The sequence below is a fragment of the Fukomys damarensis genome, unplaced genomic scaffold (assembly GCF_012274545.1).
Source record: "Fukomys damarensis isolate Sample0158 unplaced genomic scaffold, DMR_v1.0_HiC HiC_scaffold_11, whole genome shotgun sequence".
NCBI lineage: Eukaryota > Metazoa > Chordata > Mammalia > Rodentia > Bathyergidae > Fukomys > Fukomys damarensis.
This window is the reverse complement of record NW_022900923.1, coordinates 37,006,378-37,020,513: the sequence shown is the minus strand read 5'-3', so window position 1 is coordinate 37,020,513 and position 14,136 is coordinate 37,006,378. Positions and strand designations below refer to the sequence as shown.

The following is a 14,136-nucleotide window of genomic DNA, read 5'->3' as shown; positions in this document are numbered from 1 at the left end:
CCACAGAGATTGGGGGGCAGCCAGGACATCTTAACTCGTATCTGGAATTATTTTTGGCAGCTCTTCAGAAATCAAGTCCAACACACTTTTCTAGAACATCTTACTGCCTGTACTATTTGGATCTATTGAACCATTGATCATCCAGGTCTTTTCAGCAGATGAGGAAGTATTAGCAATCATCTCTAACTTTGATAGAGATGTCTCTGTCTGTTCTGAACACAATATTTTAAAAACAACTTATAACCTCTCTTGTTCCAGAAAAGATTTAAAGTAGCTAACAAAATGCATGTACTATTCCACAATCAAACAAATTAGAAAGAAATAAGAAAAAGAAGAGACAAGAGTGAAAAACAGAAACAGGAAACTGAAACATTACCAGGAGTGAGATGAATACATAAATATATTACAGACAGGCGTACCTAATTACTGACCTCACATTTATTTCTAGCAGTCTACATGACTGGGAAATCCATGCTTTTTATCATTTAGCAAGATTTATTTACATATCTTTTTTGATTTGAGGTAAAAGGCATGCAAGCTAAAAGTTGCTCAGGGGAAATATCACTTACTCAGTGACACAAGAGGTTTCTCTCCTATGTGTTCTCATGGAGAGGGGAGTAAATAAACAACTTCTGCAGAAACTTTACAACAGTGTGACAAATCAAAGATCATTAATCTTTAAAATTGAAATATTAGAAGAAAGAGAAACCTATGTGTAAACAGACCTCCTTCTTTTCTTACCTTTTTTTACTTTCCTTAGAAATCTCAATATAACTGAAATATTTCTCCAAAGTATTTATTTAATCTATTGAGAAAAAAATGAGGCAGAAATCTAAATTTTAATTAGCTTTTTCACTGATATTTATGCAGTCCTGGGAAAATTTATGCTTGTTAACACCCTGGGAATTGAAAATCATGAGCGTTTTCCCAAAATGAAACAAGACACAAACACAATTGCTTACTGTAAAACATACATGCAAATTTCCTTCGGCTTTTAGAGTAAGAATGCTGTAAATAAAGATAGAGTAGTAATTTAAATTTAACGTATGGAAATGACTTTAGCTGTAGAAGAGCTGAGGGAGATTCCCTGAAAGTAGATAACTGGTTCCGAAGTAAATATAAATAAATATAACCCTTAGCAAACTGACTGACATAAAACAACACTATTTATAAAAAAATTTTTAGGGAAGGTGGGATGGGTAGGGGAAGGGTAATAAGGGAAAAGAAAAAATGTGAGATAATGAAAAGATGGAAATAAAGTGTTTGTAGATGGGGAGGGGAGGAGGGGGTGAAGGGAAGACAGGGGTAAGGGGAAAAATGAATCAAGACCTGTCATGTAGAGGTACAAGATCCCAACAATGAATGTAACTGTACTGTATCCCTAAAATGTACCAATAAACTCAATTAAAGAAAAAAAATTTTAAGAACAAAAATTCTGATATTTTTGGTTTAGAAAGCAAAGAATTTGAAATGTGCTGCAATTCCCAGGAGAACGTATGAACGTACACCTCTTCCACCCCTATTTTTCGCATTTTCCTCATGAGTCAAGGGACTGTGACCCATGAACCGAGATATTTTTCACGCCCACAAGGGGGCCCCTTTGTACCATGGCCACAGAGTTTACACAGCGCAAGTCTTACTGCTAAAACAGCGTTTGGTTAAATCCCTGATCTGCCAGACAACGCAGAAAGGCATCTCCCTTCTCCTTGGCCTCCCCTGGGAATCCAGGCCGACAAATACAAACATAGCCTGCGAGGCTGTGCGAGCTGCGTGAAGAAGGCAGCTGGGCGAGGCGCCCTCCGGATCGCTTCTCCGGGACAGCTGCACACACTGCCCACCGCACTGGCGGGGACGGCTCCTGCACCTGCTATGTCTGTCTCACACGGGGCACCTGTGTACCCTGCAGGACGGAAGTTCAGAGAAACCGCTGAGTTTGAGCTCTCAGACCGTAGAGCACCGGCCTGCGAGGAGGCTCTCTGCGGAGCAGGCCGCCCTCAAAGAGACAGAGGGGAGCTGGTAGGAGAAGGCTTACGTGCAAACAGTTACGACTAGCGACGGAATTAGTGGTGTAATCCTGACTGGTATTTTTAGAAAGATTTCATTGGTGAAACTTGAAGTTAAGCGGGACCTCAGGGAAACCTTGATTCAACCTGAATATTTTAATCAGAACATTCACTAAAGTGGAACGCCCATGGCTTTAATTTGACAAATATTCCAAATGTTTGAATTTTTATCAAGAAGTAAGTTTCTACAGAGAGTAGCTAAAAAGTATCCACAGAGTCAACCCTGAATGTTTCTTTTACATCTTATTAAAGAAGTTATTTTTTAAGACTCAGTAAAATATATTATTTTATGTTTGTATGGAATCAGCCAAATCATAATACTAAAGCCAGGAATTTAGAAAAAATCAATGACTTACCACTTTATAAAACATTAGATTTTTAAATATAAAACAAATCTCCCTATCCAAATTGTTTCTTTGCTTTGACATACCTATATACCCATTAAAAATATATAGTTCCACTGTGTGTGTATTTTTTACGTAACTGGAATTGTACTACATGCATCCCTCTGCAACTTGTTTATTCACTACCTTGCACAATCTACATATGTGGGTTAGATGGAGCCCATTCGGAATTTTTAACTACTGCCAAGTATGCCAAAATATGGGTGTACCATGGTTTAACCATTCATTTACTGGTTTTATATGTGTTTTTCCTACTACAATAATTGCAGTGATTAACAATACTCATGCTAATGTGTGTTTGAGTAAGATCCTAGAGTTTATGCTTACAAATGGAATTTCTAGGTTATAGGTTATGTACGTTTTTTGGTAGACTGGAAAATGCCTTTAAAGTAGTCCTGCATATACGTATGACCAGCAAGTGGACAAATGGCCCAGATCCTTCCTATTATTTAATGTCTTTAAATATAAAAATTTTTGGCAGTTGGTTGGATAAAAAATACCTTGTTTTAACTTACATTTTCCCCAGCTACTACTGAGTTTAACATTTGTTGATCCCAAAATGTTTTATAACATTTTCCTGCTTTTTTATTAGGCTGTTTTTCTAACCGATTAATTATTATTTATATGCTGTGTGTCATGGTAGCTCCCAAATGTAAATTTAGGGAAACATTAATATAATGTTGATGGATAATAAAATAACCTCAGCCATTTTGTGAGATGGACAAATATATGAAGTTTCTTAAACATAATTAGATCTACAATATAAGTGACTCTGTAATGTTACAAAATCTGCTGAGAAACACGAATTTAAACAAAACTTACAGTCCAAAATGATAAAAGTTATAAATCAATGTGGGAAGCCAGCCATGGCCCATTGGCTTTTTGAAAGATAACATTTGTTCCTCTTTAAGGACTGCACGTGTTAAACTTGTTTCTGACCCTGCACGAGAGAAACTCGGACAGCCAAAGATCTGTAGGAGTCAGGTACTTCCTGTTAAAGCTCTGACGTTAGCTGTAGGAGTCAGGTGTTTCCTGTTGATGTGCCTTTAAAAGGCTGATGCTTGTTTGCAATAAACGTCGCCTTGATCAGACTCTTGTCTTGGCGTCCTTCCTTTCTCTCTGCCCCATCTCCACCTCACTGCTCTTTCAGGTTTGAGTCACTGCTGGACAGTGCTCTGCGTAGCCGGTTCGCGACAAGTGACGCCCGAACAGGAACCTGAAATTGAAGCGGCCAGCGGTGAGTAATCAGAAGAAGCCTGCTATCAAAAAGGACTCGGATATTCTGCAACAATGCATAAGATTCTAATAAGATTACTGACATTTAGAAATGGGAAGAAAGGAGCTAAAGGTGTAGGGAAGGTGGGATGGGTAGGGGAAGAGTAATAAGGGAAAAGAAAAAAATGTGAGATAATGAAAAGATGAAAATAAAGTATTTGTAGATGGGGAGGGGAGGAGGGGGTGAAGGGAGGGCAGGGGTAAGGGGAAAAAATGAGAATCAAGACTTGTCATGTAGAGGTACATGATCCCAACAATGAATGTAACTGTACTGAGGCCGAGTCGAAACAAGGAGGACACCGCTGTCTGGAACGCCTGGCGGGGAAAATCCTCGGAGAAGCAGGTACCAATGGGGCATATAGGATCTAAGATGAAATTTAGCACAGCAATTCAGTCTTTACTCAGTGAGAAAGGAATTAAGGCAAAGAAAAAGCCAATGGGCCATGGCTGGCTTCCCACAAATCAAATTATAATTTTTCTATTTTTCAATCAAACCATGGTTTCCTTCGTACACTGGATAAAATTCAAAATCCGTGATGTGACCCAAGAGCTTCCTCATTATATAAGCCCCTTTCCGTCTCCACATTGACCCGGTTCACCATCCTCCACCCGAGAATGTCTTCTACACACCCTGGCCTTCGTAATGCTGCTCTCTTCCCTAGGAAACTCCTCCACGCCTTTGCTTGGCCAGCGCTGTCTCAATTTTCAGACTGTGCTTGGCATCCCTGTGTCAGAATTCCTTGCCCTCACGAACACATCTAAGAAAGATCACCTCGTTTCTCTCACACCATCAAATGCTTTTCTGTCACTGCACCTTTCATAATATTTAATTATGTATGTATCTAACTAATGTATGTAACTTATGTATGTATCTAACTTATGTATGTATCTAACTATGTATGTAACTAATATGTATATATCGTCTCCCTCGGCTGACACTAAGCTTTACAAAGACAGGGTCTGTGTTATTCTATTTACCAGCCCAGTACTGAGCAATTAGACCTTGAACCCATGAAAAATTAAAGAATAAAATAGTAGGAGGTAGTGGTTGATAATAGCAACAATTTGCATTATAATTCTGTCTTAGCACATAAACCAGAAATTTGACTAGTAATAAGGAAGAAAATGTGATTGCTCATTTTATAACTTTAATCAAAATCTGAACAGGTCCTATGTCAAATAATTACAACACAAATTCTGTTGCTCAATAGCATGATACATTTGTTACATCTGACCCTTGGGGTCTTTCTCAGTCATCTGAAGAAGAAACTTAAGAGTAAAAAATAAATAAATAAACTAAATGAACTTGTCAGATCAAGAGCTCACAAGGAGTGACCTCCCACAAGGAACACTTGCAGTCTCGCAAACTTGAATGACTACTTTTTAAGCACTTTTAGCATACTTCTTTTAGCTTATGCAAGCATGCAATAAATAATAATTTTCACCAAAGATTTTTATAAACTGGATTTTGTGTGTGTGTTACAGTGGACTTATTGAAGGAAGCCTGGCCTATTTCCAATTATCTTTTCATTCTAAGATTCAAGACTCACTCATACATAGGCCAGGTTAGAAAGTAATTTAGAAGCGTCATAAATCCTTTTTTTTTTCTTTTGCTTTTCTGGCTCATGCATTATCTCATTCCAATCCTGAACATTAGGACGGTTTTGATTTATAGTTTTGCCAGTCCTGTCCCCACCACTGAGGCCCTGTGGGGATTTTATTTGCTGTTCTCCTTAACCGCAGATATAAATAGACTCCTTCAGTCGAGACTGTATTCGACAGTTTTAATAAGTTTTCCATAAAACTCTGAACAAAGAAGAAATACAATACTGGATCAAGTCTCAGGGTTTTTATGTTAAGTTTGTTTTTAGCATATCCAGTCACATCTGGGCATGAGGAAAACTTCTAAGATAAGCATTTAAGTTGACGACTTCTCAGAATGTATCTTTTGAAATGAAGACTATAGACACAGCAATGGGTTCTTGCCCTTGCATGCTGTTGCAGTGGTATCATGATCCAAATGAATTGTCTTCTTTCCTTAGATGTATTGGTATCTTCTTTATATAGACTAGAATAGAGGGCTGGGGATTTAGCTCAGTGGTGCTGCCACCTGCCTCGCAAGCGCAAGGGCCCAAGTTCGATCCCTGGTACCAAATAAATAAATAAATAAATAGAATAGAAGAGTACAAACACATTCTGAATTTTCTAACAAAACCATCAACATTCAGTGACCTAAGACAGAAACCTGGAGGCAGGACTGTCCTCAATCTGATCCATGTTATTTTATATGACCCTCCCAACTGTCCATCCCCTTGTACACACCCATGACTGATGCCTTCATTCTGGGACTCAGCTGCATTTAAACTCCTGCAGAATCCTCTCACTAGATTCCCTGTCTCTGGGTATAGCTCTCTCAGTCGCCTTTCACAAAGCTGCCAGGGAGCTCCTTTAAAATTCGCAGGTCAGATCGTGTAACTCCCTGTACCACAGATTACAAGGCAGACAAGCAGCTCTGTGAAGGGGCTTCCATCTTGCCCAGATCCATCTCCGTAACACAAGCTGTATGTAGTCCAGTCATCACTTAAAAGCTCCACAGTTGAAACTTCTTTTTATGTGTATCTTCCACTGTTTCTTGCTCCTTCTTCCTCCTCCATTTTACTTTTTTCTTTCCCTAAATAAGTTATGGGTTTTACTTGTTGCTACCCGCAGGGTCCGGAAAGGTCAGCCTCCTAACTTTGGTATCTAGTGAGTTTTTATTGAAAGCATTCTACGAAGCAGGCTGAGCTAGGCACTTTGTACATATTTATGGATTTCTCTATTTTAAAACGCTGTAAAGTAGATATTATTTCCAGCATCTCTGAGTTGTAAATGAGGATTCAGAGAATTCACTTGTCCACAGTCATACTGCTAATGCACACATTTCTGGTACATGTCCAGTCATCTTTCAAGTATTCTAAAATGATGCCTTTTTGGTCAATCCACTCCTGAGCTTCTCTCTTTATTTCCTTTACACTATTTGTTATAGCTTCTTAATGGCAAAAACTCATGCTACATGTGTTTTTGCACAGTCTCATAGGGATACTAGAATTAGCTCTTTGGAAGAAGGGACAACGTTTGGTTTTTTGTTTTGTTTTTTTTAATTCCCAGGTCCTAACACATGTAAACTTGTCACTGAAATCCAAGTGGCCTAAATGATTAATTCCAAAGGGAACATATGCAGGTTTTTTGTTTTGTTTTGTTTTGTTTTTGAGGTAATGGGAATTGAACCCAGAGCCTTTGCACTAAGCTACCTCTCCAGACTTTTTTCACTCTGCCCTTTGAGCCAATTTCTCACCAAATCCCTCAGGCTGGGCTCAAACTTGCCTCTGTCTCCCAAGAGTGCTGGAATTACAGGTGAGCATCTCGACAACCCAGCTTCCATCTTTTTTCCTTTTAAGACAAATTTCCCAACTCCTGGACTCCATTATACAACCCCTGAGGAACAGCATCTATCTCACAGGCATACACAAATCCCAGCTTATGGTGTATAAGTTGGCGTATAGTAAATTTATCCTTTTTAGGCTGCTTAATATATTACAGACTCTGTTTTTATAGTGTTGCTCTTTGGAACAATACTACCAATAAAGTATTTTTAGCCTCTTCTTCAAGTGAGGAATGTAAGGATCGAGAGGCAACTCATTCAAATTTACTCAGCTTGTGGTAGATTTATTCTATTCCCAAATCATCTACTTTAGCCCCTGTTTCTGGGCAGAGAGCCTGCATCTTAACATATTCTGGGAAGTTTTCAGTATTTAAGTCAGATTGATGATTAAAAGATGGTCAATGTCCCCTATTTACTGTTTGAAGTGGGAACACGTAAGACACACACATTTCCAAGTTACAAGAGAAAACCAAGTTATACTTTTAGTTTTTTTAATCTACAGAATTATATTTAACCAAAGATGTCAAATGTCCCTCAGACAATGACAAGCAGAAGCGACTACTGATGGGATAGACTCTATTCTGCATGTTTTCTTTCTACCCACAGGGTTATCCCATCTTTAAATAAATGAATGGTGATAGGAAGATGATGAGTAAGCTTCTACAACTAGACCTTGAATAACTGTTTTTCATTTTCCTCCATCAGATCAAGAAAGAAAAGAGAGGAGATGCTGTACTTTTCATTTCTATTCATAAAATCATAGTTAAATAGATAAAAAGTCAAGTGAGTTATTCACCCGAATTAAAATCAGCATTTTTTGGAGGCCAGTAAGGTAACTCAAGTTTTATGTACTGCTTTCTATTTGTTCTTGTATCTCCTGTCCACTCAAGTCTCATTACCTTTTACATGTGATTTTTAGTTATGGTTTTATATGCTTAACTTATATTTTCCTTGACCTTATAAATGCCTAGGATAGTACTCCTATTTCTGCAAAATCTTTTATTCTCTAGGAGTGCCATCATTATGATATCAAGAAGCTTTGTGAATTATAAGACAAGATCCTAGAATTTTAATGTTGTTTCATGGGTTTCTATATATTTCTGTAGCCTAAGAGAACATCTTAAAGAAACAGAAATCACCTCCCAGTGAATCATTCTCCACCAAGAACATGCTGATTTTTACCTTTCTATTGATTTTCCACCTTCTTTTTCTTCTAAGTGGCTCTGATCATTGGGTGTATTAATCTACAACTGTACACAGTGTGTAGTGTGACCGGAAGTAAGTGTGAGCATTGAAGAATACTCTTAGAGATGATCACTGGAGGAAAGAATTGGTTTCAAACTTTTATGACAAGTATTTTTAGCTTCATTTTCTGTAACTAGCTTGTTTCTATTCTAAGCAAAAGAGAAAGTGTGAGCTATAAAAAGTAAGTGTAATCTATTTTGTCACTTACCGGGCCAACAGTGACAAAGGTAATTGTCAACACTGTCTTCACAGGTAGCATCATCGTGACAAGGTTTTGACCAACAGAGAGGCAGCAGGGCTCGAAGTGTGTCCCTGTGAATTCACTGCCCAAACAGTCACAGCTATATCTGAAGGGTAAATGAAAATTTCACATCACCTTGTAGTCAAATGGAAATCAAGTATTTTTATCCACATCCTCAGTCTCAGCCTTCTCAGTGAGCTTTAGCCCCTGCCCGCACCTTTTTTGTTAAAAGGTCTTTACTAAATCACGAGGTTGCCCAGACTGAGCTTGAACTGGCAACCTTCCTGCCCCAGCCTCCCAGAGTGCTGGGATTACAGTTGTGCACCGGGGATTCTATTTCTGATTTTGTCCATTAACCCACGACCTATGGCTTCATCTTAATACTTACCTCACTGGGAACTTATGTCTACAGATCTGAATGCATTATGCATTTTTATATTAATGTCTTCTCATTATCTTTTTTAAAATTATAGTAAAGCTTCGAGTAAAATTATTTGGAAACCACGATGGTTTTCTTCAGTTCTTTCACCCATAAATTTAAGATAATAGTACTTACGTTACAGCATTATTGTAATAGTTAAATGTACATATAAAATAGATGCAGTACCTCAACGATCCCAAGGTACTAAATAAATTTTGATTAAATAGTACTAAGCAAAATTGTTCATATTATTGATAGTAGTAGAGAATGATTTGTACCATAAAAGGTTCCTTATGAAAGAATGAAGCAATAAATTATGAAAAACTCAGGAAAAACACTCATTAAATAGTGAAATGTAATGTTCTCTTATTTTTAAATTAAAAGAATATTATAGTCTTACTGTTACAAATCATTCATTGATTGTGTGAAAATATCTGCCAGTCCCCAAATACAAATCTAATGGAGAGAACCGCTGACTTTATGAAGAGGGGAAATCTTCTCTTTAGGTGAGATCTCGTCAAGGCTTTCGTATTGTAGAAAATACATCTGCTACTGTAGATGCTTTTTATGTCTCTCCTTTTTAAGTCTCATTCACTTTAAAATTAAACTTGAGATAAATGATGTCTTATTTACTAAATAAAGGAAATTTAAATTTTGCTTCTTCTTTTGCAAAGAACTGTGCAAATTTGTGGAAATCATCTTCGGTATACTTTGATATTTTATTGGAATGTGGGAACATTAATGCTCAACTTATCTTCCATTCCGCTGTTGAAGGATCAAAAAAGATAATTTGAAATGCAATGCTGTCAAATATTCCTAATGCATTTCATGATACAGTTATTTTCCGAAGTACTGGAAAGTTCTTTCCAAAATATTTTATGTGAGCTCAACTAACATAACACAAATCTATATTTAACATATTAAGGTAGAGCATATTGTTGGTCTTTCTGCCAGGAAGACAGTGATCGAAGTTGATTTGGAGAAATATGATATGCTTACTTCTAACCACTATACTTTCTCAAAGGTATTCTCCCATTTTCCTGTATTCCTGGGAATTCCAGATGTGAATTGTTCAATCTTATTGCCCTCTTGAACACTGTTCATATAAAATTTCTAAAAGATTTATTTTTACCACTTGTCATCATATAGACATATTCACAATTTTAATAGTGTTTACCTTTGTTTTTGCATCTTGCCCATTTGCAACAGGTTTATTTCACAGAAATGAAAAGCGGACAATTTTCATAACATAAGCAGTTCTAAGCTATCGTGTTTTAAGAGTAACTTGGAAAATTCTCACTAAGAAACGTATCTCCAAAGAATACACTTTTTAGTAAAATATGAATGCCACGACTTTTTGTCATTTAAGTATAACGTAATTGGAGAATTTTAAGCAGAAGTTGTTTACGTTCACCCGAGTGGCACGATAGTCTCTGAGATACCAGCCAGTTGCAGAAGACACCTGTTGATCCCGTCCACACACAGCCCCCCATGGAGACATGGCTGACCGGCACCCTCATCAACTTGGAGTTCACAGTGAGCCCCTAGGAATCCAGGGGCGCAGTCACAGAAAGAAGCACCCAAGGCACCCGGACAAGCTGCACCATTGTGACAGGGCTGGGACCGACATTCATTCATTTGTAATTCACAGTTAACACCTTTGAAAAAAAGTCAGAAAGATAGGAAAGTTTTAGCAGAGTAAAACTATTTTAGCTCTTTGGCAATGTTTTATTTACTAAAGCATCCGTCAGATGTTATGCTACCCAAAATAATTTTTCTCCTCATTTCTAATTGATATTAACTTTGGTGTGCTTATGAGAAACTACATAAAACAGAGTAGCTATTAACTACAAAGAACAATTGCATATAACAACTCTTTTGGTCTATGGCAACAAGTCACTTTTAGAAGAAAGTTATTGTTGACTGTACTTTTATTGGAATCCTAAAATGGACTGGCCATTGTTTCTTCAATAGGTTTAAACAGTTGGTTTAGTTACCAGCACATAAAACGGTATGGAAAAGTTTAGACTGAAACCTGAAGAGTGTGTTGAAATCTTAGCACACTCATTTAATTAGCTGTGTGGTCTTGGGCAAGTCTCTTCACCTTTCCATATTTCAACTTCCTCACCTGAAAAATGTGACAATCATTTTAATAGGATTATTACGCTAATTAAATGCATTCTGAAGTGACCATGAAGACAACTAGCATGGCATTATAATGCTAAAAGCGTTCTGATGTGACTATGAAAATAACTAGCACTAGAGAAAAAACACTGATTCTTTGCACGAAAATCTATCATATAAATTTATTGTGCAAGATGAGTGTGTTGGTGCAGGTCTGTGATCCCAGCCTTCTGGAAGGATTGCCGCATGAGAGCCCGGCCAGGGTAGCTTAATGAGATCCTGTCTGAAATTTAAAAATAAAAAATGGGTGGGGAGATGGCTCACCGTGAAGGCCCTGGGCTAAATCTCTCGTGCTACACACACAAACACGCAAACACACATACACACAAAAGCTGTGCATTTATTTGCTTAAGTGTTCTGTTTACATAGATTTTTATAGTTTTCATCTTTTAATGTTGCAAAGTCCTAATTTTAAATATAAAGTTAGATTGTGACAATGTAATTGGTGTCAAAATTAGAAGCTATTTCATTTTAACATACTATCCTATTAAAATATTTAACCCCCCTAAAAAAGATGATGATTTTGTTAAAATAATTTGTCAAAATAAGCTTAAGATCTTAAAAATCAGAATATTTTTGAGATTAAAAAATATCTCACTGAATCTGTCAACACAGTACTTGATACACAGTAAGCAAATTGCATACAGGCTTTAGAAGATAAAAAGATGAATATCTGTACTCACCTAACTTGAATATCATGTCTGTAACCCTGAATAGTGAATCATGCACTGAAATGATATTGAAGAATTCTTAAACAGCTCAGAAGTCTATCAGTTTGGCTGATTTTATGCCTTTATTTTCCTGATATAAATGCAGTAGGATATTCTAACCTTGTCTACCATTTATAACTGCCATTAGATTCTATAAATACCCAACTCAAAAATGATGGCAGAATATTGAATTTGATTGCACCTAAAGAACTGAGAAATTTTCTATCAGTGAAAATGGAAACCTGAGAAATCAGTGCTTCTCCAAATCTTGGTCCATTGTGAATCAAAAGCCTTGAAGTCAAATATACGGCTTTGGCGATTGTCTGAATTATCTCTGAACGTATGATAAGCATTTAGAGATTATTGTCCTTTAATGTGTACCTTTTGGCAATTAAAGATTGATAGTAGGGGCCGGGGATTTAGCTCAGCAGTTCGGTGGCCTGCCTTGCAAGCGTAAGGACCCAAGTTCAATCCCCGGTACCCCCCAAAAAAAGATTGATAGTAACATTCTGTGCCATAAGATAATGCATGTCACATGCTATCAGCACAGAGCAGGTTTGGCCCCGTTGCTGCCCCCACCACTCCTGGCAGTGGGCCGACAGGACACAGCACGCGCAGCCTGGCATTGACAAACTGTTCCGAATGCCTTTCTCACTATCTGCACAGCCCATGCTTTGGAAATAATCGTACTCTAGCTTTGAGTTGCCTTCCTAAATTTCAGTTTCCACCCAATAGCTCTGATATCCTAATGGGCCTCTGTAATGCACACTGTTCTTCCTTTGAGTAGGAATCACGTTTGCTATTTCTGGTTCTTTGCATATATCACTTACAGCAGTTATCAGCAGGTCTGTGACACACGTATCTGTGCAAAGAGGAGACACAGCCATCAGTTTTCACATATGTGTTTCTCCTCCTATGTGTCATAGTCATTACTTTCAACAAGAACAATGAAGAGAGGCTGGATGACTTCCTCTTCTGACTCACAGCATCATATAAGCACAATGGTGCTTAGCAGAATGTTTTGGGAGATTAAGGCAAATATTTTTTAAATTTCCCACGGGATCATCTTTGAGGTTTTAGCCAATCAGGTTTCTGGCTTGTGCATTTGGACACATCTTTCCTAAAAATATGCAAAAGTAACAAAATGCTTCTTTGTGTTTTATTAGCAGGTGTCTGAAGTATATAACAATTGCATTCCTAGTGTGGAGTTGGTACATGTACATAACACATCTGAATTTTCTTTTCCATATCCTCCCCCACATCAGTTCTTTCCTCCCTCCTCCAGCTCTTGATTCCCTTCCCACAAAAATACCTTTTAAGGATCATTCTCTTAAAGCACAGGTTTACAGGTCCAGAACTCTGTCTCTGAAGGACTGCTCAATTTTGTCAATTCTAAAACAACTTCTTTCCTCTCATTTTAAAAATCTCTAAAATGAGGATGTACTTTACAACCAACACTGTCTTAGGCTTGTTTTATTTTAGTTTCATCATGTTTCTTAGTAGGATATTAAATCTATGTAACATCAACAATCATGTATTTATATCTGATGAAGAAAATAGCTTCATTCTTTTAGTCATAATTGTTTATTCTTCATTTTGTCATTACTTAATTAAATTTTATCATGTCATTATTACAACTAACATAATCCTTTTTCTTTCCACAAGTTCTACTTTCGCTGAAAGACAAAAACCGAAATAATCCTGGTTTCAATATTAAACATGTTTTTCACTGATTTTCTCAGTCTTAGTCATATTGTATTCTCTTGTATATGCCTTATATCCTAAAAAAGGTTGATAACATTCTCAACTATACCAGTTTTATCTTTCCAGAGTATTCGTGGAGGCTGAAATTGGCTGTAGAAAGAGAAAGAAAGAACATCTCTTCTTTGTGAGCTCTAGGGGCCGAGTGTGGGGAGGAATTCTCAAATACTTCCCTGTATCCAATAAGACTTCTGGGTTACTGGAGTCAGGAGAACTATTTTCCTTATCACTGGATGAATGCATCCATTTTTCTCTAAATCTAACAATATACCATTCCTTCCAACTTACTCGCATCATAAATGGGATAGCATGAGCCAGGATGTCATTTGAATGTAAAATATTACTTTCCTTAGTCAATAAGCATGAATTTCCCAATCTACTGCCTATATTTTGTGTGTGAATATATATATA

The 14,136-nt window shown here is 37.3% G+C and overlaps 1 protein-coding gene across 1 annotated transcript in view; it reads right to left on the bottom strand.

Moving 5' to 3' along the window:
• The window catches only part of Crb1 (crumbs cell polarity complex component 1), a 143,132-nt gene that overhangs the window by 101,359 nt on the left and 27,637 nt on the right, over window positions 1–14,136 (bottom strand). The window contains 6 exon segments of the mRNA XM_010635413.3: window positions 1,721–1,813; window positions 1,816–1,868; window positions 1,871–1,900; window positions 8,617–8,706; window positions 8,709–8,755; window positions 10,533–10,728. Of these exon segments, the coding sequence (XP_010633715.1) occupies window positions 1,721–1,813; window positions 1,816–1,868; window positions 1,871–1,900; window positions 8,617–8,706; window positions 8,709–8,755; window positions 10,533–10,728 (509 nt within the window).